Below are 24,416 nucleotides of genomic sequence, written 5' to 3' on the forward strand. Positions count from 1 at the left end.
CATTTTATTTCAATAATTTTGTACATATCAGAATTGTGAATGTATATTTAAACGTTTCTAACAATGTTATTTAATAATTTTATGCTTAAATTGTGTGCAACAAAAAAATATAGCCCCGCAGTCAAAATTCAACATGGCTTCCGAGAACAACACAACCGACGGCGAAAGTGAGTTGCTGGCCCGATACTAACGATTGCTCGATCTTAATTAGCCGAGACCGTAATGGAGGCGAACCTTAAGAGACCGCACGAGTCCTCGAACCGTAAGTAAGTCGAACGGTCGGCTTTGAGGCGGGAATGCGGCGCAGTTGACGCGTCAGTTTACGTGAACTGAGTCATGATGCTCAGCTGTTTTGCTCCGCACTGTTGACTCGTGTGGCATACGCTGGACTATAACGCTGGGGCGATGCGTTCTCCGCGCCTTTCGCTGCTCCGTACTGGCGTCCGCTCTTTGCGCTGTCTGATGCGTTAATTAACAGCTCGGCAAATATCGCCGAGCGCACTTTTTCATCGTTTGAACTTGACACGAGTGCTTTGTTTTGAAGACGAATAAGAAAAAAAAAAAAGATAAAAAAGGCACATTGCCATGAACGGATTTGTTGTGGTCATGAAACGTGGTCATCGTCTTCTCCGTGCGCGCGAGTTAGCTGCGTCGAGATTTCCGGAGTATCGTGTTGCCGTTGCTTTTACACGCAATGCCGCGTTCCCGGGGACGTCGCAGTGTTTAAATGCGCAAGTCATTTGGCGGTTTCCAGGTGGTTCGCTGATTGCGCAAATGTGCCTTTTGGCGTAAACAGTGCACTTGCGCAAAAATCCTTTGGCCGAATTGAGACCGATTCTTGTTGTCTGCGGCGCTACAGTGAGTGTTTACGGGAGAGAACGGGTATTTTACCGCCGTGTCTTTTAATTGTCACTGTAGTTTGACAGCTTGGAAGAAGGGGGGTGGGGGGGGGGGGGGGGGGGGTTGTGAGAAACCAAGTTCTAAGCTTCCGACAGTTGTTTTGTTTTAGGAATACCGTAAAGAGTAAAGAGGTACAGTACAAAAGATGCCTTGTCTCACTTCTTGCATGTTTGTGTTGAACGTATGTTGGTAACAGGATCAGCCGTTCTGAGGTTGTCACTCGTTAGGCAGTGACAACCTTAAGCAGTAAGCATTGGTCACTATTTCCTTCCCGAGCATTGCTCTATTTAGATTAAACTCGAATATTCTTGGGATTGCTTCCTTCTTATACTCACACCAGTAGTTCACCTGTTCTTGAAGACTTATGCTACCGTGACCGCTGGATGTTGTATTGAAGTGTGAGGAAGTCATAAGCGTATTTAAACATATATTTATATATATATATATATATATATATATATATATATATATATATATATATATATTGCAAGTTGCAAACGCTTTTTTGTGAACGTTTCTGAACTGAAATTTCATTAACCTAGAATATGAATACCATTGAATACCCATCCAACGTATGGAAGGCAGCTGAGATTCTTGTAAACAGCCTCCTTTACATAATGTTGCAGGTTTCAGTATTCATAAACCGCTGAAATCATCAAGAAACAGTTACTCATGCATTCTGATTTGCCCCCATGTTTAAACTATGTGCTTTTAATGCTGTGTGTCATCTCAGTGCACGTTAAAGAACCCCAGGTAGTCGAAATTTCCGGAGTCCTCCACTACAGCGTCTCTCATAGCCTGAGTCACTTTGGGACGTTAAACCCCACACACCAACCAACCAGTCATCTTATCACACTGCTTGCTAACCACTGGGTTCTGTCAAATTTATTTAGTCTTTAGAAGGAGGGAATTGTCCTGTTAGTTGTGCTCAGAAGTTAGCTTAATTAGTTGAATGGAATTGCTCGCTTCCTGAACTGATAACTTGTATATACAAGTACAGACTGGCTTGTGATTGTGCAAGGTCTCGTAGTCTTTATTTTTTATCTCCTCCAGTTCGTTGATCACAGCAATATTTCAAAAAGAGAAGTAATGCCAAACCACGAAGATTCATGCACTACAAGTACTGTGAACATTTTTTAACAGCTGCAGAGGTTTTGGTGTAAGCTTCAAGGTTTTATAGAATTGTGCCCATATCCTGAGGAAGTTGATTGGGCTATTTCCTGTCAATGGGAATTTGTCTTGCTATGATGATAGCAAAAGATAACTTTTGACAGGGGTCACCATGCAGATACTTGGATATCATTAATGGATACTGGGATAAACCCTGTGCTTGCACTACGTGACATCACCTTATTTTCCTTAAATATTCTTTTCGGGGGTGTTACTTAAGGGGTAGGGTTCACAAAATACAGGCATCTACAGTATTTAAAAATATGATGAACATGTTATGGCAGTTATATGGTGAGGAAGGCCATTCCAGTCCACTGCGGCTCAGGGAGCTGGCAAAAACAGAGGTACGTGCACATGGACGCAAAATCTGAAGAGGGTGACCGATGCGATGGGATCTGTGTTGTGGGAGAGCACATATGTATCGTTCTTGTCTTAGTGGTGAATAACAAAAACTAATGAAACAAGAATGATACAGGCAATAGGTAAACCTGATTGTGATTTTAGAGATGATATACTCACCTCGTACGAGTATGAAGAGTGAAGGAACCTGGTGTCCCTGCTTTGAACAGCTTTGATTGTGTTTGTTAAATAGGTTTGATGAGAGTTCCAGGGTGGGTTATGCTTATTCAAGTTTTGTTCTGATGAGTGAAATGTATGCTTGTAGTCTGACATAATGTGGGGGTTTCCATAGGTGGCGTTTTAAGAAACCTAGTGTTTTATTAACCGTTGATATCAGGGTGGTAACGTGCCAAGATAAATCATGAGAAATGGTGACACCTATACTCAGTTTCATACATCAAGTGCTAGAGCTCTCGTTTGTGCTCCCCACATCCGCGATGAAAAATAGTGACTGCTCTTGATGAGAAGAAATAATAGTTGCTTTGTCTGCAAGCTTAATACATCTTACATTTGCCATCAACTCCATAAACAGCACCTTTTTTAGGGAGAAAAGATCGGATTCAGTGAATTTGTATGTTTGGTTTGTCGTTTTCGTTCGTGTCGTGTTTTTGCTTGCCCGCAACCCTGCCAGCGGTGCCCTCTGTGCTGTGCAATGCAGCGACCTCGACTGCCTCTTCGGAGTGAGTTTTTTTCTATAAGATCCGCACTGCGAAGATGTCCAGGCACGCGAAGCAAGCTATTGCAAAAGTGTATGATCGGAATAGAGCCTGTTTCCGCAGAAACCACTCGGCCACGGAATGAGCGCGTAGTGATACGCCTCCTTTTTTTTTTTCTTGCGGACTACTTGCGTAGCTTTTGCTGCATTGCACCTGATGTATGAAACGGAGTATAAATATTTATACGACCTGACGAGGTCAACTAGAGAGTTAGAAGCTGTGTACTGCAAAGCTAGAGGATTGCAATGGTGGTGAAAAGACATGCACTTACTTTTGTTAGAGTTGAGTCTCATCTACTGCAAGCACCAGTTTTGCACATCGTGTAGGTTTGTCTGAAGGCCTATGCCATACTTGCCTGCATAGACATTTGAACAGACAGACGTAGCAACTACTTCCCTATGAAGCCATAATGCTATATTGTCGTGAAATTCAACTTATGCTGATGAGCTGAATTGGCAATATGCTGGCTCATGTATGTTAAGTGGTGGCAAGACACTTGTGCTTTCAAGTGCACTGAGACACTGCCATTTATATTGTGTGGCCGTTGGACCTTTTTTGTGGGCTTTACAGAAAATTAGATTGACTCTTGAAACCAAATAAGAGACAGGGCAGCATGTGTGCATGACTGTGATGGTGTGACAGTAAACTAAGGATAGAACCAGGGAATTGTGAGAATTAGATTGCACTGGATATTACACAATTGTAGCATAAAGAAAGGTGTAATGGTACAGAACTTGACGGGGGATTTTTTTACACAGATATTGTCTCCTGCCATTCAAATGGTGTAGCTTCCAATTTGTTTTTTTTTTTTTTTTCTCCAATAGAAACAGTTTTCTCCAATAGAAATAGTGCACCCTTAAGGGGACTGTGAGGACAAATTGAAGCTGGCATCAACAATAGATCGCAGTATTCTAATGATAGAAGGATTCATCTTGTTGGAAGCAGAGCTGTGGCACGGAATTTTTGTCGCAGGTTCTTGAGGTCATGCTGTACCACAATTGTCTTCAGAAAGATGGCAACCAGTCCTCGGTATGGATGTCGGAAGTCTGAGCAGAGTGGCGAATATTTGTGACATCTAATTTTAAGTGTACCCGGAAGACTTGATTTTTACTGCCACCAGTAATTGCATGACATTGGCCTTGTGTTATCTAAGAAAATAAATGGGCCGAAGAATGGTCTTAGTATACAGTTCTTGATAAGCCTTTCTGGTGAAGTGCCGTCACTTGGCTGCTTTGTTTGTGGGACGGAAGTGAATGTATAAAGTTCCAAAGTTCCAAGTGTGCATTGAGGAAACCCAGGCTGTCTATGCCACAGAAGCACCTGAACTCCATACTGCGTGCCTGTTTATGTGTAGCTGCCATGGCCGGCCAACGGAATAACAGTGGAACTAGCACCCAACAGCAGACAGTGGACAAGGAGAGTGGGGAGACAGAAGCCAAAATACCCAAGACGAGCTGCGAGGAGAGCAACCAAAACGGCACCCCCACACCTCAGGGTGAGCCAGACTGCTCTGTATTGCTCATTGCACTGCCCCTACCATGGCGCATTGCCGTTGACTTAGTTATGACTTTGAAAGATAGTGATTTGTAGTGCGGCATTGTTGATTTTTTTTATTTGAGAAGTTTATGGATGTTTGAAACAAGGTACCATGCTGCTGTGATGACACGCCATCAGTGTTTGATGAAATGTGCTTATGCGGCACTCTTTGTGTGGCCGGTCTTATACAGCAGTATTGTTCCCTTTTTCTGATTGTTGAACCTCCTTCACTGCCGTGCTGAGGGGCCCACTAAAATTAAAACTGCCAATTATTTTAAGAGTGTAAGCAATGCTCTGTGCTTTTATACGGAAAGTTGAGCTAGTTGTGCTAGCTGTGAGCTAGCTGTGCTTTTGTTCTTGAACACTCAGTATATGTTGATGCAGTTCCTATGACAACATCACACACGCCTTGCATCCACTAACATAACATGCGTGTAATGACACCACTGGGCATCAGATAAAGCGGGATATTGGGAAGCCAAATTAATGGGCAGAAAAAGGGTGCTTTTGCAATCAGATAAGGATGAAAGGGGCAGCAGATTGGCGAGGGAATTCAGCCGAGCATGTATGCTCGTATGACCACATCCATAACGGGGCAGAGAAAGAGGTGTGAAGAGGGAAGACTGAAGAAGGTTGGACATGTGGAAAGGAAAAGCTGTATAACTGTCTGCTTCTTGGTGGAGACATTAACTGCATTGTCAGGGAGGGGATGGCGAGGGAGTGAAAGAAGGGAAAGAGAAAGAGGCTTTGTAATTTCAACCATTTGCAGTTCTCTAATGTGTGCCGCTGTCATCTTATATTTTGTTGCTGTCAAAATGTGGCAAGCATTTCATCCTCCGTGACCTCGGACCCAAAGGCCATATATCGTACTGGCTCAGCACTGTGGGAACTGGAGGGAGTTCTGTGTATTATTGGGAATGTTTTGGCCGAGGGTCGGTTCCATGGCTGCAGAGATTGATGGCAATAAACACTTGCGTGGTGCGTTTTTGACAGTGCTTGAACAGAGACTGAATTGACATACTTTCCAACACTTGTGAGCAGCGGTCTTGCACATTTGGTGTGGACTTACCCAATTACTGAATATTTGCCTTGGTACTTTTGACACTACAAGAAGTTCAAGAAGCACAATTATTTGGCATGTAAACGCATGCACGAGGCTTGCACCTACTAACTGTTAGTGCTTTTATTTTGCCTGCACTAAAAGGTGTGGTTTTTATGAGTGTTGAAAATGGTTGATGTAAGAGTCCTGTTGGTTGGTTGGGCTTGATAAAGAGCAAGCATACTCTGGAAATAGCCAGTTGTTTTTGTGAGCAAGCTGCAGTGTATTGATGCTGCTCTTATATGGAGGTCCCTGATGCTAGGCCACACTGCTGTTCATTGTCAAATGAGGATCGCACAGTGAAAGTCTTTAAATGGACAGTCTGCCCAATTTTGTATTCACTGAATATATTTTTGTGGTGGTCGAAAGCCTGTTGCCCGAATAAGCAAATACCTGGATTTAGTTATAAGCAAAGCAAAAGAAGAGTTTAAAACCAGAATTTCTTCCGTAATTTTTTCCACTCTCTCGTGGTAGATGGGAGTCTACAAACTCTGACTTCAGGCACGTGAATAGTAGTCAATGCACTTATTGGCTTTATGCAAGTCTGTGGACACGCCAGCTGCCTTGTCACCTGGGTGGCTTGCAGTGGCAGTAAGGAGTGGGACATTAACCAAGATCTACAAGTTTTATTAAGACCATAGTGGTTGGTTTTAAAAAATACTGTCAATATCTTAGGGGTGATATCTATCACAGGTTCCAGCAACCGCTATTGCCAGTAGTAGTGCTGCCATTGTGGCTGCAACCAGTGTCAGTGTAGGTTGGGTGTTTTTTTCTTGACATTTTAACCCTGATGGTCGTATTGGTAAGAAAAAATTCTCCAGATGGTCAAATGTCTTTAATGCTGATTTTTAATTATAACAGTGAGTTCAGACAGGAAAGAGAGGATAAAAAGTATTCCAAGCAGTATTTTGGTTACCGCATGACTTAGATGTGGCATTTCTTAGAGTGCTGGCGGAGCTGGAGCTAGTGGAGTGTAGCTTGTTGTCCGATTCAGACTCGATGTGTGGAGCAAAATCTTAGTCGGAAGAGGCATCGCTGTCAGTGTCAAGAGAGTAGGCACCGTATGTGACCATAATTCCGTATTACCAGGCACCTGAACGATTCGAAAGAAATTCGGTAAATGCGGAGAAGAATAATACCCCGTGAGTATTGGCCACTAACTGAGGAGAGCACCAATAAACCATGCAAGTGTGTTCCTGTAAGCCATGCGGCGCATTAAAGATCACATTCAGTTCGCTTTTTCACCTCTAGATGGTATCAAAAGCAAGTAATGCTTCCTGTAAGTCTTAGAAGGTGGCAGCACCTGCCAGTGAGCACATATCTTCAGAAGGGTGCGAAATTTCAAAGCAATGCCAGCACCGTTTCCATATTTCTATATGCAAAACCCATGCGGGATGAAAATTCATCACAATGCCGTATTTGCTCGAATGTAGCATGAACGCGAATGTAATGTGAGGGGCGACATTGCATATTGCCCTATATGAAGAAAATAAAACCACGAATGTAATGCGAGATAAGTGCTTGAAAAATTACCTTTAATAAACAGTATGGCCCTTGCAGTCTTATCAAAATGCTCATTCGTAGTTGTCATCGGAGGCTGAGTACTCTAAAACCGAGCCTTCCTTTCCACTTTTGCCCTTCCAGACAATGACGTTGGAAGCCTTTGCTGTCAGGCTCATATTTAAAAATCACTTCTTGCTGCATTCGCCACCCATGTAAGGTAAATTAGTTCACTTCTAGCCATTGAGCTGCCTCAGGATTTACATTTCTTCTGCTATCAGAATAGCTTTTCTTTCGAAGCGAGTCTCGTACTGTGCACGGCACATTGCCATCACGTGATAAAGGTAACAACGTGATTCTGAGCCTACGAGCAAAAAGCGCAGTTTTGACTTTGGATGGATGGGGAGTTGGTTTCCCTGGTACCCATGTTGCCAACATAACATCATAAAACCACGAAACCAAAATCGAGTGGTGATGGATTCATTACGGCACACCCCACGCTGCTTTAGGCCAACCGAATCGCAGTATTCGATTATAATGCGAGGGTAGACTTTGAGAGCCAAAAATTGTGGAAAAAGCCACGTTACATTTGAGTAAATACAATAAATTTATGACGAAAACTATCAAAGGGTTAAATAAAATTTCCTTTCCAGTGAATCTACCATGGCGGTCAACTGAGTGTCAACATTGAAAGGAAGATCTGTACAATTGCTCTTTATGAAAACTAGAGGTCCTTTGTTCTGCAGAAGATGGTGATGCCGAGAGCTTGATGGGCAACAAGCAGCCAGAGGGGGAGGAGCAGGACAGCATCGTGCCCCTAGTTGTGATGTACAACAAGCGGCGGTACGACGTCAAGGTGGCACTCTCTGCCAAGATGTCTGCACTCAAAGAGGAACTGCAGAGGCTGACCGGTGAGCTTTCCTCCATCTTTCAGAAAGCTCGCGGGACGGTTGCCACCCTGCGGCACTAGATTCGGTGCCAGCTGTTCATGGTGGCTATTGTACTTTACGGCACTATCTCTTCTGATATCACTACATTCAAATCACATGGCATGGTGTGTTTTAACGGAACCTTGCGCTATTGTTACTGATGACTTCTATCATTCTGACGAATCACTGTGGCACGATGAAAGCGTACCTTTTTTGCTCCAAAGGATTGCGGGGAGCAGGTCTGCAGGATGACACCATGGTGACATGCGTCATTTCCCTGAATTGTCTACTAATATGAGGAGGTGCGGATGCTGCATCCAGTGATACCAGTACCAGGCAACTGGGCAATGATGCTGTGTTGCATGCAGGGAATTTGTTCTCAAGCTCACACGTCCCATGAGCTTTTGATGTCAATGAAAAAAAAAAAGGGGCCACTTTGTGAAGAATGTCTGGGACGGCCATATCATCTGTTTGATGCTTCTGACAGTGTGAATGCAACAAAACGGTGCAAGAGCAATCCAAGGAGCAGATAATAATTGCCCAGTCTTTCACTTAACCTTTTTGGGTGTCATTCATTGGAATCATTCATTGGAATGGCGCAAGGACACGATCACAGGAAAGAATAGGGATAGAAACAGTGCCTGCCACCAACTCAGTTGGTAGTAGGCATTCTTTCTATCCTTCTTTGCTGTGATCGTGTTCTTGTGTTATTTCAGTGAATAGCATGAACCAACTAACCCTACAGCAAGTACTTGTGCTTTGAGTGTTGAGCATTTTCGAAACAAATTTCCCCCACACTGTCATATTTTATTTTGTTGATTTTAAACAAACACAACTGTGAAAGTCCGGGAAGATAGATGAAAAATATATAGTGAGCGTATTACAGTCATAGCAAAAATGACACTAAATGGGAGAGCAATGGCACCCCATGAGTGTCGATAAGCTGAGAGAGCACGAATAAAGATAAAACTGAGCCTTCATTGGCCTCCACTAGCATCCCAACAAAGATAGAGATCAACTTCCGCATTTTGGTTGCGACCTTGCGGAGAAAATGAAACCGCGAAGGCGAGTCATTGTAAACCATGCATAGCACCGAAGGCCACGTTCCGTTTTTTTTTTTCTTTTTTCTGTTTTTTTTTTTGCAAGATAGTAGTGTAAACACTTTTTCAACCCTTCTTATAAGTCCTAGAAGGGCCTCTGCTAGCATCCCAACAACGATAGAGATCAAATTCCGCGTGTCTGTTGGGATCACACGGAGAAACCGAAACCGGGGGGGTGCGCCACCGCAGAGCGCGACGCGACAGTCATGGTCAGTTTTCTTTTCCTTCACAAGATAGTAGCATAGAGAATTTTTAATACTTCTTGCACGTTCTAGAAGGTGGCAGCACTTCCCAGTAAGTGAGTCTTTTCAAAAGACATGAAATTTCAAACATGCGCTCGGCGCAGCACAAATAAGGCAAAAACTCCACAGGATGGAATTCGGCCACAGGGCTAATAAGGTCATTCGATAATTCTAACTTCTTCCTGGGCTTCCGAAACTCGAATTGACGAGATTTTACTGTAGTTGGGTGTGCTGATTGTAACGAAAATAAAAGTGAGGGTGAACATGATGGAAGGTAGTTTAAAAAAACTTGAAGTTGGGCTAGATGGTGCATTGCAGCTTGACTGAAGAAAAGCGCACAGGAAGACACACACAGGAGTAGAAGACACAGGACACGATGATGGAAGCTTGCTTTGCTTTCACGGCAGGTAGTCGATGGTTTAAAATCAGTATGAGTGGACGCAAAGTGATGTGATGTCGCTTTTGCAAATATCGCTCAGCGGCACATAAGCTGGGTCAGGACGAATAGCTAGAGGCAAAATGAAGATGTGTAAAATGCACTAAAAAAGTTGGAGTGTATTCTCTCTGTCACCCCATCTCTATTTGTGGCACGGGCAGAGGCTCTTTATTTTTCTTTCCTTTTGCATGCCTCAACATAATATATGTCACCCCATCTCTGCCAGCTTTGTGGTGAACAAGATGCTTATCGTGCCAGCTTCTGAAGAAGGTGGCACTTTCTGCTTGTCATTGCCAGCATGTTCCTGCCTGCTCTTTTGCTTATGAGAGGCTATTTTTAATGCTTGTCCGAGTACATTTTTACCAATTTTGCCAATTTTTAGGCATTCATGAAATGCTCTCAGATGGGCGTCTGCATCAGAGAAAAAAAACTAGACTTCCAAAGCGCATGCACCCGACGTGCCCTCTTTTGTTGTCCAAATTGCAGTTTTATGTGTTTTTTTTTTTAAGTTGAAGAAGTCCTGTGTGAGCAGAACCGCACATGTTTTTATGGAGCACTGACAGCCACAAACATTTTGCACTTCCCAGATGCTTTGTTGTCATTACTGGCATAGGCTTGACCGAAAGAAACAGTGTCGCATGCATTGTCAAGTGGGGAACGAGCAGCCACGCAGTGTGTGCTCCCGAGATGGCCTGGCATTCTGTTTGTCATCGGGGTATTGTTAATGCCTTCTTCGTACGATCTTCATTACAATTAAGGGTGTGAAGGGAGCGTGCCTAATGTTGCAGAGCCGAGTTAAAATGAAGAAAGAGGATGCTGGCTCCAAAAGTTGATGGCACGTTTTCGCTGCCAGGCGAGAGCAATTCAGATAGCCGAGTTTGGTTGTGCCTTCCTTGAAAGCAGAAAACATAAAAACTCTGTTCTACCACTGGGGCATTCTCATGATCTCTTTAGTGCATCGTATTGGCTCTTCGTCTTTACCGTGTAGGGCTTAATTTTGCGCAGCTTGCTTTTTTTTATCGTACTAGGTTAAATATGGTGTGCTGGTCTGATGAAAAGGACCTTGGCATTAGCTTACGCTTTAAATTGCAACCGTGGCATCCTTTTGCAAGTCATATTTCTGGGGCATGTTGACATCGTTGTTTTTGTTTTTTCCTTTTCTTCTAGGAGTGCCACCAGCCATGCAGAAGCTCATCTACAAAGGTACATATTGCTTACTTCTGGGAAATAATCCTGGTGTAAGATGAATTTCGGTCCTTTCATTGGATGTGAAGTATTCTTAAGGTGCATATTAGGGCCAGAAGAAAGACGGGCACAGGACAAGCGCAGGTCCCTAGTCATTTGTTACGTTATGTTTCTTTCCCATGTGAACCTATGGCAACTTCCCCAACTGAACGTTCTGCAAAATTCTTAAGGCAGTTATATTAAAGGAAAAGGAATGCTGAAACTTCACAGAAAGCAAAAAAGAAAACTTTTAGTGGACAAAGTTCAGCATGCACCCTGTTGTAATACTATTTCACAGTTATCAGTTTGCAGACTGCATGGTTTTAAATGTGGGCGCTATTGGAGAGACATCTTAAGCATATCTTACCTTCGTGGTGTCAAGGTCAAAATGGAGTTGGCGAATCCACAATTTATTTTTCCAGTTCTTAAAATTTTGTCAGATTTCAATGTGCATCAACCACTTTTTGGGATTATTGAGTATTGTATATGTTGGTTTTGGACTTAGGGAATTGACAAAGGAAGGAAATACTTATGTCAGAAAGTTCAATTGTGGTTTTGGTTTGAGGGTGCAATGCCTACAACTGTGAGTAGTTTTCACCACAATGTTCCAAGTTTGTTGCATGGAGCTTGCTGCTTGCAAATGTAAGCTACAGCTAATGCTGTAGCTTACATTTGTAAGCTACAGCATTAGGTGAAATACCACTGTCCGGCCTAAGAGTAGCTTGTCTAACTCAGTATCCACAGGCCTTGGGAGGCTGGATTCCGATCTCACCCTCAAAGGCAAAGCCTGCTATGTGATGTAGTCTCGTGACATCATACATCTCTATGAATAACCGACGCCCAGCCAAGTCACCTGTCAGCTGCCATCTGCCTGTGATTTTTTACTCTTAATGCTGACAATGTTGGATGTTTGGGAGAACCGGGCCTTTATTGCTATTGCACTAAAAACTGGCCTACCTCTGGGTTCAAGATTAGGAGTGCCACAAATTGTTCTGGGACCTCTGGCCTTTGTGTCTTAGAGAGAAATGCCATTCTTCTGTGACCTGTAGGGGCACCCAAGCCGGATGATGGCAAGAGTCTGCTGGAGCTGAACCTGTCGGCCAATGCCAAGCTCATGCTGGTCGGATCCACCCTAGATGATGTGCTCAACCTCGAGGTTCCCACACCCGAGCAGCTCAAGGAGGAAACCCCACAGAGTATGTCCTATGCAGTCTCCTTGGGCCAGCATTGACAAGCCATTGTTCTCATTTCACCTTATAATACCGTATTTGTTTTTTTTGCTCTTGCCATCGATGGCAGCATTAATGTTTTTCTGTTTGAGAGAATATCACATACAGTTGAACACCACAGTAACGAAGCCACTGGGGAAGCAAACTTTTTCGTTCTTGTGAGATTGTCGCTGTTACGAATGGACAAATAAGTACACATTACATTCTGGAACTAAAATTTGAAATTTAAGGAAGAAAACTGCTCCAATTTTCCACACGATTTTCATGAACACAATACAGTATCTGACCGATTTTTTGGACTTCAATAATTCGGACACGCAATATCGGACTTCATTCAAAAACCATCACGCACCCACAGGAATGTGTACATTTTTTCCCGACCCCCGCAGGGGGCACCTGTTAAAGCAGGTGTTTGTGTGTACCATGCGACACCACGGACCCCGAGCACCCACGCTTAGCCGTGCGTGGCATGTGTGGGGAAAAGGAGATCCTCGTGGTTGAGCCAGTGCCGAGTGTTTGGACCTTTAAGGCCCCTTGGCGGAGGCAACACACCACTTTGGCCCAAGCTTCCCATAGACGGCACCTCCGGGCTGACCCACCCGGAGGGAATCAACAGTCGCCTTTTCTTGTCCTCCCCTCCATCTTTCACTTTCCTATTTGTTTTCTTCCAACTGTCCTGTCTTCTCTTACGTTCTCCACTTCTTCTTTCTTCCTGGCAGGGAGGGTCAACCTTGTGTGGTATAACCTCCCTGAGTTATGCCATGTTTGGTTATAGTTATGGTGTACAGCTGGCGTGGGCAGGACTCATTCTGTAGTTCCTGTCGCATCCCCTTGTTGGGCTCTGAGATGGGTGGCCGCCACCGTGGCCGAATAACAGTTTTTATGGCTCCTTTTCTTTCCAAAAATGATCGCCCTGCAAAAAGAGGGTGGACCTATGTAACTACAGGGTTCTTCCAAAAGACTAAAGAATCATTTCCAAAATACCACCTCGTGCATAGCGAGGCTGAAGAAAAACCAGCAAGGATCTTATCACCCTTCATAGTTGCAAAGTCTCTGACAGAAACCTTAGGCGCAGGGTATAAGGTAACCAAGATGACCAGTGGAGACCTCCTGCTTGAACTGAAAGATCATGCCCAGCACTCCAGACTTCCAAACATCAAGTCCATTGGTGACACCCCTATCACAATAACTGCTCACGGGTCACTGAACATGACTTTCTGCACTTGACGGAGAAAGAAATTTTTGAAGGGCTCAGCGACTAAGCCGTCATTGACGTTCATAAAATAAAAATCCGGAAGGGCAACGGAAAAATGTCGACAAAGCACTTAGTTCTGACCTTTAACTACAGCACACTTCCCGAGTCAATAGAAGTTGGGTTCCTGAAATAAATGTTCATCCATACATCCCAAACCCGTGTCGATGCTTCAACTGTCAACAATTCGGCCATGCCTCCCAGAGTTGTAGTGGCCGACAACGGAACACCCTACGGAGGCCTGCCAAGCGAAACCACACTGTGCAAACTACGAAGGCGAACACCCTGCCTACTCAAGTTCTTGTTCAACATGGAAAACAGAAAAAGAAATAATACCTTGAAAACAAAAGAGAACGTCACCTATAAAGAAGCTCGTCAGCGACTAATCAAGACCAGCAGTACCTTCACTTTCACTGCAAAACCAATTCTAGCAGATGTTGTGCGCCGATGTAGTGCGCTGCATCTGACTTTGGTCCCTGCCCAGACCACCACTAGTGGATCCCCAGCAGGATCATATATGCCCCAGGCTGGGACAGCTACAGCTGCCCAGCCAACTCCAAAAGAAGCCCCGCTGGCCGTTGAGCCAGCAAGCCGCAAGTCTTTCCCCCATTGGGGGAGACCTGCAAGCCATACACCTGCGGCTCCTTCACGGGAATCCAGCGCCTCTAGGGAGGCAATGGACACTAGCTTAAGCTCACTGCCACTTAAGCAGCGGAACAGCTCACTTGAGCGTGCAAAAAAAGAAAAGGCGTGTATAACAGGGCCCAAAAAGTCCGAATTCTAAATTTTTTAACTCATATCCAAAGCATCAAACATGACATTCCTAATACACTGGACTGCCATGGATTGATGAAAAATTTCAGTGATGTAACGGATATCTTAAATTCATTTTTACCAGTTGTTTTATGTCTCCAAGAGACAAACCTAGGAACTTGACACAAAAACATTTTAAAGAACTACAATGTCTTTCATTGTGATCGAGAACATGCCAACAAGCTTTCTGAAGGCGTCGCTATTGTAGTTAAGAGCGGGGTCGCAACCCGTGAAATCAGCCTCAGGATCAAATATGAAGCAGTTGCTGCTAGCATCCTTTATTTTGAAACAGTCGCAGTGTGCACCGTATACCTCCAGCCTCATCTAGTAACTGTAACACTCCATGACTTGGAAGAACTTTAACGCAGCTACCAGAACCCAATTTGTTAGTAGGAGATTTTAATGCCCACTCCCCTCTCAGGGGTAGCCAACAAACTGACACAAGGGGCAGAATTTTAGAAGATTTTTTGAAGTTCAAAAAAGTTTCCTTAATCTGGGATCACTTTTTAAAAGCTTTTGCAGTTTTTTAGAGGGCAAGTACATTGAACTTTGTGGGCGTTTGCCGGGAATGTCCAGTCATTGGCGTGAGAATTATGTTTGAGGGCTTTTGTTATTGAGGTGTTCAACTGTGTACAATCGAGCCTGCTTATAATGAACCTGAATCACGCGGATTGCGTTCGTTGTACCTGTTATTCGTAGTAAGTGAATTTGCCCTATTACAGCTAAAAAGGCAATGTCAGACAAAAAAATGTTTATTATTTATTTTTTTTTTTTATAATTGTGTTGTGCATTTGTGTTTCTTCAAACCGCTTTATAAGCTCCGAAGCTCGGTCATATACTCCTGGCCTAGACCCTTCCTGCAGACTAGCCACTTTAGGTACGCTTTAAGTAGCATTCGAGACACGGTGATTGGGGGAGGGCCTGGTACCCCAATATCAAACCTTGGCTAAGTTACAAGGATGCAGCGATGCAGTTACCACAACGTATGTCCACGCAGAACGCTCAGTGTAAATCACCTCTGTGTTAATTGCTCCATCAGTACAGCGGTCTCCCCCGCAGATACTAGGATCGTCATGCAACATTTGCATGGAGCTTGAGCTGCTTAGCCCTAAAACCAGATGGGAAGTAGCTTTCATCTGGAAACCATCAGCAAATGTCTGATTTCAGCCATCATTAATTGATGTGCAGTGCCGACTCTTTAGACACGAGCATGACGCAGACTGACTGCATATGGCAGCAGCACAGGAGGCAGATTGGATTGTTTAGACCGTGCAATTGCCACTAGACGGTTTTGATAGTCAAGGTGCGCCGCGTGTCTGGTGTCCAAAATTTCGAAATTGCTATTACAGTCGAACCCGGTTATATCAAACCCGGATATATCGAATTTTGGTTATATCGAACTCACAGAATATCCCCTTGAAAATCCCATGTAAAAGTATAGGAAAGCCGCGTCATATATCGAACTTAATTTCACCGGTCGTTTGATATATCGAACTCCGCACCACGAACTGGAAAATGTGCCTTCCCCAAAGACGATCGCATCACCCTTGGCCGTTTGCCGCGTGACGTTTTCAAGCCACGCACGGAAGGAATGAGAGGGGACAGTTTGGCGACGGCTGGTCTGGGCAGCGCCGCGCCCATTCCCCAAAGGCGCGCATCTGCAGTTATCGTTTCCCGCGCACCAACACATGACGTTTGCAAGCCATGTGTGTGGGTGTGCCCATCCTTTTGCCGAGCTATCTCTCTCCTTCAGCACGCGCTAGCTACGCATGCGCCAAGCCAGCTCAGCCCGTTTTCAGACAGGCGTCAGATGTTTTCTGTAGCGTTTGTTGTGAACCCTCTGCGCGCGGCGGCTGACGTGGCTATGGCACCTGCGGACGTTAAAAAACGGCAGCTCTCTCTCTGTTTTTTTTTTTTTTTTTTTGCGAGTTATCCTTTCTTATCATTGTGCTGTTCGGACGTTAAGAAGCGGCAGGCTTTTTTTTTCTTTTTTTTTTGCTGGAGTCGTTTATCCTTGCATGTATGAATCAACGAAAGCACGCGGCAGCTGCTGCGATCATGAGGCGTGGTAAATCGAACCAGGCTTGTACAATCAAGCCTTCATGGGCACTCTTCCAAGTTCGCTCCCCACCACCGCAGGAGCTATGAAAAGATAAGCCTTCATGGGCACTCTGCCAAGTTCGCTCCCCGCCACCGCAGGAGCTATGAAAAGATAAACGCGCCCCGACGTTATCGCTGCGTAGCATCTTGGCACGCTGCCAAGAAATGAGCTGTGGATGAGACGACCGAAACGGAGTGCGACATACAAGCGATAACGCTGGCGATTTCTACCGCGGCGACACAGAAACCTTGTTTTGAGCTGCCACGGTGGCTCGAGCAGCCAGAGGGACGCAGTTCCAACAAGTTTGAAATTTTTCGCTCTGTCGCTGCCGATCGTCGCTGAGATCGCTCAATCGCTTGCATGTGAGCGAGCTGGCCTTAACGCTTTTTTTTTTTCAAATTCTTGGGTGCAAAAGTGGAGGGTGGGCTCATTATGGGAGTGGGTTGATTACGCGACAAATACGGTATCGTTTTTTGGCATCGTAATGCCGTCACAAGCCGATTTTTGTATATCGAATTATCGATATATCGAACTATCTCACGATCCCCTTCAAGTTCAATACATCTGGGTTCGACTGTATTACTTCATCACAGGCCATGTGAAGCAGTTTTGCTTTCAATGCTGCCCTTGTTTCGGTGTTACCACTCATTCTAACCTAGACACTTTTCCTAGCTGGCATACATGTACACTCCAGTTGTCCTTCTAGCTTGTCGTGGCACGCTTTGCTAGTGGTCAACTGCTGATTCAGTGCATACTCTTTATTGTGTTCTTAGCAAAGGTGTTGCAGATTCGCAGTGGACTCAGCAAGCAGAACAAGGAGGGCGAAGAAGAGGTTTTGGGACGAAGAGAGCGTGCGGTAGAGGCTGAGCGCCATGTTGGCATGTCGTTAGCCGGGGGAAACGGGTATTAAACGCAGCCAAAGGCGGCCTGATGTCTGCTCTCCTTCTATAAAAAGGGAGGGGGTATTGTTGAAGCTAGCACATTTTTCAATTTTAGCGACGTGTTTACTGGACCTCCTCATTTGTTATAGCCAAGTGGTGTACCACTAATGGTCGTTTTATCTGAGACGCAGTGCCATAGCCCTGATACGTATTTTGATGGCAGGTCCATATTTGTTCACAACAAGTGAGTGTTGATTATAACTGTGTCTTTTATAAGTGGGCTAGACTATACCTGGTTGTAGATGGGTGGGGAACCAATTGTTACTTCTTTGTGTACCTTCACTGTTCTGCCCGGCCGTGGTGGTGCAGTGGTTAGGGCACTCCACAACCAAGCCAAGCCTTCACTGTTCTCCTGTATGGTTGTTGCTTTGAGCCTGATTGCTTGCTAAATTGCTGTTATTTGATATGCTTACCATTGTGTAAATTGTTTTTTTCTTTGTAGCCACAAAGGAGCCTATCTGCAAACAAAAAGTGAGTCAATATTTGTTCTTCCGCTGTCTTTCTTTTTGCTGGAACTACTACATACTTGCGGACATTGATTTGAGTACTACAAACAGAGAAATGGTGCACATATGTTAACGTTGTGCAGTTGTACCTGTGAATTACACCACTTGTGTGGTTAGTGTTTTGAAGCTCCCACCTGATTTTTTTGTGCTTAAAGTGTTTCTTCTTTATTGTCACATATATATCTGTGCTCATTTTGCTGGTCGTGCTGTCCTTTTGCAGCTCCACCAGAAAGTTGTCGAAAAGGGAGTTCCTGAGGACGCCATCCCAGGAATCCGCAATGTCAAAGTGAGTCAACAGAGGTTACTCACCTGTGGCAGGATGAACACAAGATTTAACCAAGAATTATTGTGTGGTGTAATTTGCGCACTTCTTTTCCATAAATTAAGGTTTCAAAAAGGGGGTGCGCAAATTACGCTAAAATATCGCAAACATGCCTTAAAAACTCATTCGCAAGAAAGGGGCATAATGTGCAATATATCTAGAAAGTGAGGCATCATATACAAGCAGAACTCTTTCCTTTATTAAGTGCACATACTGTATCTAGTCGGAGTCACTGCTGGAAAAACTGGATTCCGAGCCATGGCTGACATCGTCGCGGCCGTCATCACCATCGTCGCTGGCGTCCCAAATAGCGTCATCCTCGGTTCCATCAAGCGCATTTGACAGTCCAGTTTTTTTGGAGCTGTACTCCACAATGTTGGGAGAGACCCTGTCCCATGCTGCCAGTTCCCATTCGCAGACCATCTCCAAAGGAGGCCTCTTCATTCTTTCAGTGGGAGTGAGGCCGTGCTCTTAGCTGGCCATCCATTCGACGTACAACTACCGCACATTGTCTTTAAACGGGTGATTAATGGAGACATCTAACGGCTGCAGGACTGATGTTAGGCCGCCTGGGATGACAGCCAGGTTGGTCTTCATCTCCTTCAACTTCTGTTTGACACTGTCGACGAGATGGCCATTGAAGCTATCAAGGACCAACATCGATGGTAGTCACAAAAGAGCACCTGGTCGCTTCCCCTACACAGTGTCCAGCCAGACAAGCATTAATGCTTTATTTATCCACCCTTTTTCTTTAACATGAATATGGATGTGTCCTTTCACTTTCAATTTCGGAATTGTCTTTGCTTAAACATGATGAAGGGGGGTAGTTCGCGACCGTCAGCGATCACTGCCAGCAAAAGGAGCCGAAAAAACACAAAAAAAATTTTTTCAATCAATCGAATCGCCGGCCACAGAATTGTGTTTAAATCGCCCGCAGAGTGTGCTGCGCCATGTAGCGGCGGCAACAAAAACTACCGCTAACGGCTTACTGCTTCCGAGACAATACTACTGCGCGCGGTGATCTCGGAGGTCATGAACGACCCTCGAATGATTCGGAGGTCATGATCGCTGCCGCTGTGGCTCGAGTCCGGCCATGTGACGGCTGACAGGCATGTGACTGGCATGTCATCACCATTGCCTCGTCATGGCGTCAGCCCCTGCCGTGCCTCTGCCACTGCGACCGACCCGTGCGCGTGCGCTACACTCCTTGATTTTGTTGGCTCCGTCCTGCAAATTGGCCTAGGATGTGTTCTTAGTATTTATTTTTTCTCTCCAACATGGAACGAAAACCTTGATTTGATGTTACAATTTCATGTTTATGCCAAGCTCTTAATTAAAGAAAATTGGGCATTTTCGCATCTTTGTGTTGTCCATATTAGTGCGTATATTTTGTTTCGTTTATTAGCAAACTTACTTACAGGAATTGGGGCGTGCACTTTTATAACGAATATCCGATATAACTAATTTTCGCCCCCATACTACTTCGTTATAACGAGGTTCGACTGTATATTTTTTGACAGGAGTACATTCCTTGCGTTGCTAAGTATTTTATTTACTTCTTCAAGGTCAGCAAAGCATGAAGAAATAGTTCAAATGACTTCTAGATGGCATAGAAATAATCAGAGTAATCAATTAACTATTATTTTCTCATCATCATCATCATCATCAGCCTGATTATACCCACTGCAGGGCAAAGGCCTCTCCCATATTTCTCCACTTAACCCGGTTCTGTGCTAGCTGCATCCACTTGACCCCTGCGAACTTCTTAATCTCATCCGCCCACCTAACTTTCTGCCGCCCCCTGCTACGCTTTCCTTCCCTAGGAATCCAGTTTGTTACCCTCAGTGACCATCGGTTATCCTCTCTTCGCACTACATGTCCTGCCCATGTCCATTTCTTCTTCTTAATTTCTACTAGAATGTCGGTAACTTGAGTTATTTCTCTGACCCACTCTGCACGCTTTTTATCTCTTAATGTTACCCCTACCATTTTTCGTTCCGTAGCCCGCTAAGTTGTCCTCAACTTAAGTAGAACTCTCTTGGTTAGCCTCCACGTTTCAGCCCCATAGGTGAGTACAGGCAAGATGCAACTGTTGTATACTTTCCTCTTGAGCGATACCGGTAAGCTGCTAGTCATAATCTGCGAGTGCTTGCCAAATGCGCTCCATCCCAATCTTATTCTTCTTGTTATTTCCTTTTCATGGTCCGGATCTGCAGTTACTACCTGTCCTAAGTAGACATATTCACCTACTACTTCCAGTATTTCACTACCTAATGTAAACTGCTGTTCCTTCCCGAGGCTGTTGAACATTACCTTAGTCTTCTGCATATTGATTTTCAAGCCTACCTTTCTACTTTTCCTGTCTAGGTCATCAATCATTATTTGCAGTTCATCCCCCGAGTTGCTTAGCAAGGCAATATCATCAGCAAATCGCAGATTACTGAGGTATTCTCCATCTACCCTTATCCCTAACTGCTCCCATTCCAAGTCTCTGAATACTTCCTCTAAACAAGCTGTGAATAGTACTGGGGAGATTGTGTCTCCTTGCCTAACACCTTTCTGTATGGGAATTTTGTTACTTTCTTTATGCAGAACTATGGTTTCTGTGCAGCCACAGTACATATCTTCCAGCACTTTCACGTACGGCTCGTCTACCCCCTGATTTCGCAATGACTGCATCCCCGCCGAGGTTTCAACTGAGTCAAATGCTTTTTCGTAATCAATGAATGCTATGTATAAGGGCTGGTTATATTCCGAGCATTTTTCTATCACCTGATTGATGGTATGGATATGATCGATAGTAGAGTACCGTTTCCGAAACCCTGCTTGATCCTTTGCTTGATTGCCTAAGGTTGTTCGGATTCTATTAGCGATTACCTTAGTAAATACCTTATACGTAACAGACAGTAAGCTGATTGGTCTGTAATTTTTAAGGTCCTTCGAGTCCCCTTTCTTGTGAATGAGGATAATGTTTGCATTCTTCCATGGTTCTGGTACCGTCGATGACACCAGGCACTGCGTATACAAGGTGGCCAGTTTTTCTGGCACGATATCCCCCCCCGTCCTTCAGAAAAATGATTATTTTCTACTTTGGTGTTTTATACTTGAGGAAAAATGGGAAAGAATCTTTTCATTTCATAATATTTAAAAGCATGTCCTTTATTCATGAAAAAAATTTTTCCTTAGTGAAAAATTCGATTGCTTATATATATTTTTTGGTTAGATTATGTTTTGCTCTGATTCACCAACTGAAGATGTAGCCTTAGCGCTAAAAAAAGTTTTTTGTGCCAAGTACCAATCTAGGAACGGGCGTACCACATTAACACCATGGGCCATAATCTTTTTGAGAGAATTGATTGCAAACGTTCGAGCGCAGAGTCTGGGTCATTTGGTGTGGAATGAGCCAAGTGTGGTGCAAGGCTCAGACTAGGTGTAGTGAACAAGAAATGGCAAAATTTGCATGTCATATTTAACTAAACTGGGGCTTTAGTTGAGTCATCAGTGCATCAGTTACTACGATACAATTGTACTGTATCATTGTTCTGAGGAGGACTTTTTCTTTTTATTGGTATTGGTCTCAGTGAACATGTTGGAAAAAGTTTGAAAAAAAAAATATTATCCAAAAACTTTGCAGCAACACAGGAAGAAATATATAAAAATGTCTTTATTTTTTAACTGGCACAAAAAAAAGAAAAAATTAAGGATATAAATTATCTTCACAAAAGACCTGTACAATGTATCATAAATTTCAGCCTTGTGTACATGCAGAATTTACCGAGGTGTACAAGGAAACGTTAGGTACAGTGTCTATCATACATTCCGACGTTCGACACGGCAGATGGTTCTGTCCGAAAGATGTTGACACCCTGGAGTAGAGCACTGCATGGGCTTGAGCAGGACCCGAAATTTGCTGTTTTGCCGGGCGCACGCCGGGTTCGGGCTTGAAGTGGCGGGCCCGGGTGGCTGGCTGTGCACTGCTTCTTTCAGGAATGAAGAAATCCCGCTGCTAAAATCATTAAAGTGGTTTATGAATAAACCGCTAATGGTACATTTTTAATGGAGAATGAGAGAAAGCTCATTTATAGACCGAGTTTAGTCAGCTGCACTCAGTGGTTTGTCCAAGTAACTTAGGTGCTCACGCCTCTCGGCACTCAACAACACGAGCGAAAAACTTAAAAAGAAAATGCGCAAAACCCTGCAGCGCGCTCTGCTACAGTGCAGGTCTTATGGAGTGCTGCAACGCATGACACACGGCTTGTTTACATGAGCACGCGCCTACTAAAGTACGCAACTCAGCTAGCTTGGGATTTTTGAGCCATCAGTGAGCGCACTGCATCGTATCTAGCCGAAGGCACTCTTGTATCATTTTGTTTTCGTGTTATTGCAAACGACTGGACTTTAGAAGCCTCATAAGGCGCGGTTGAGGTGTCCACAGAAAATAAGTGAGACAGTTACCGCGCCTTTCCCTTCCCATAAATCAATCAGTGAAGCCTCATAAGAGCCACTGGAGAAGAACCTTTAATCGAGACTGCTCGGCAGGTAGCAGTCTCCCCCTGGATATCTCTGCGCTACGAGAAACGCCATTGAATAAGAGCATATTGCATTAGGAATATTTGGGTATTCAAACACATATATGTGCAAAATAAACGGGCGCCTTTTTTCGTCTTCATAAAAATGTGGAGGACGGCCATAACTTATTCAAAGAATATTGTTGCACAAGATCCTGTAGATTTTTTTCTTCTTTTCCTGCCCTTAATGACACAGGTTCCTGTGGCGTAGTTGCCGGGAGCAGTCTCTTTGTGTGTGAATAAGCAAATAACTTGCCTCAAGAGCAATTGATAATACGGAGCCATATTTAAAATTCCTGTAATCTATAGCCCTTGAGTGTGCATGAGCACAATAGCTTTAACTAAGATGGCATGCCAGAAATTTCTTGACCAATCATTTTTCTTCTGCCAGTACTTTAACAGTGCCCTCCTCAGCTCAGAAGAATACATTGTCACATTTTTCTCCCATCTTGATTTGTTGTATATACCATTTAAGCAGCATTATTTAATTTAACAGTACTATCAGTCCTATGCAGTGCTAATATAGGAATGCTTTGTTCAGGTCAAAAGTACACTCATAATAGTAAATTAGAAAAAAGCATTACACATGAAATACAGTCATGACCTAAGGAAAAAAGATGTGAACAGCATACCTACCATTGCTAATTCAGCAATTGAGACAACAAAGGGAATTACTCAAGGCTCTTAATATATGCAATATTATTGGTAAATTTATTACAATTTCGCTTCGGACATAGAGGCTAGCACACGTGGAAGACACATACAGAAGGTAGGTGGGTTCCTCGTGTGATAGCCACTACATCTAATCCTAGCAACCAACAAGCCCAAATAAGAGCCTTAGTAGTGCAGTGTTGCACTCTTTCGATAAAAAAAGGAATGCATACTTCATGCAGTCTTTTAAAAATCTTTTCCATTCTATGTGCTTGGAATTTTCGTTCCACGTTATTCGGGACTCAGTTATATACTGTTGGCATGTCAATCAGGACTAGGTCATTTGTGATGGAATAAAAAAGCGCCAAGCGTTTTTCTTTCGCCTCAACTGTACATACTTAAGGAGTCCGCGCAGACCGAGTGCCTGTCCTTGGCCGGGCCGAGTCATTATAGCGCGGGCCCATTTCGGGCCTGCTTTATGTCAGCTAGGGCCCGGACCGGGCACGAGCCGCAAAATCAGGCCCGTGCAATGCTTTACCACGGCCGCTCAATGGAGGTGCACTTGGTGCGGCCCGTCGCGTCGCGCCTCAATGGCTGGGGAAGCGCGTATTGAGAGAAGTTACAGTTTCTGCCGTCATTCTCCGCGGGGGCGCCACCACTCCATGACGAGGCGCCGCCGGCACGGACGAGCAGACGACGCGGAAGGAGCGTGCTGGCTGTGTTGGTGCGTGTTATCGTTTTGACTACTCAGCATAACCGCGTGGTTCTGATAGTTCTGCATG

General features: G+C 44.2%; 1 protein-coding gene across 3 annotated transcripts in view; it reads left to right on the forward strand.

Moving 5' to 3' along the window:
- The first annotated feature begins 27 nt into the window (after window positions 1-27).
- The window catches only part of LOC146188037 (ubiquitin domain-containing protein UBFD1-like), a 29,441-nt gene continuing 5,052 nt past the window's right edge, over window positions 28-24,416 (forward strand). The window contains exons 1-7 of one of the 3 annotated variants that reach the window (XM_084603615.1): window positions 28-167; window positions 4,540-4,680; window positions 8,067-8,231; window positions 11,195-11,230; window positions 12,301-12,447; window positions 18,030-18,058; window positions 18,314-18,379. In XM_084603615.1, the coding sequence (XP_084459741.1) occupies window positions 134-167; window positions 4,540-4,680; window positions 8,067-8,231; window positions 11,195-11,230; window positions 12,301-12,447; window positions 18,030-18,058; window positions 18,314-18,379 (618 nt within the window). In that variant the 5' untranslated portion in view covers window positions 28-133. Of the gene's footprint in view, window positions 267-4,539; window positions 4,681-8,066; window positions 8,232-11,194; window positions 11,231-12,300; window positions 12,448-18,029; window positions 18,059-18,313; window positions 18,380-24,416 lie in introns of all 3 variants that reach the window. The other 2 variants (XM_084603614.1, XM_084603616.1) reach the window with 2 other exon arrangements.

Source organism: Amblyomma maculatum, chromosome 5 (genome assembly GCF_055883805.1).
Source record: "Amblyomma maculatum isolate TAMU_Amacu chromosome 5, ASM5588380v1, whole genome shotgun sequence".
Classification (NCBI taxonomy): Eukaryota; Metazoa; Arthropoda; class Arachnida; order Ixodida; family Ixodidae; genus Amblyomma; species Amblyomma maculatum.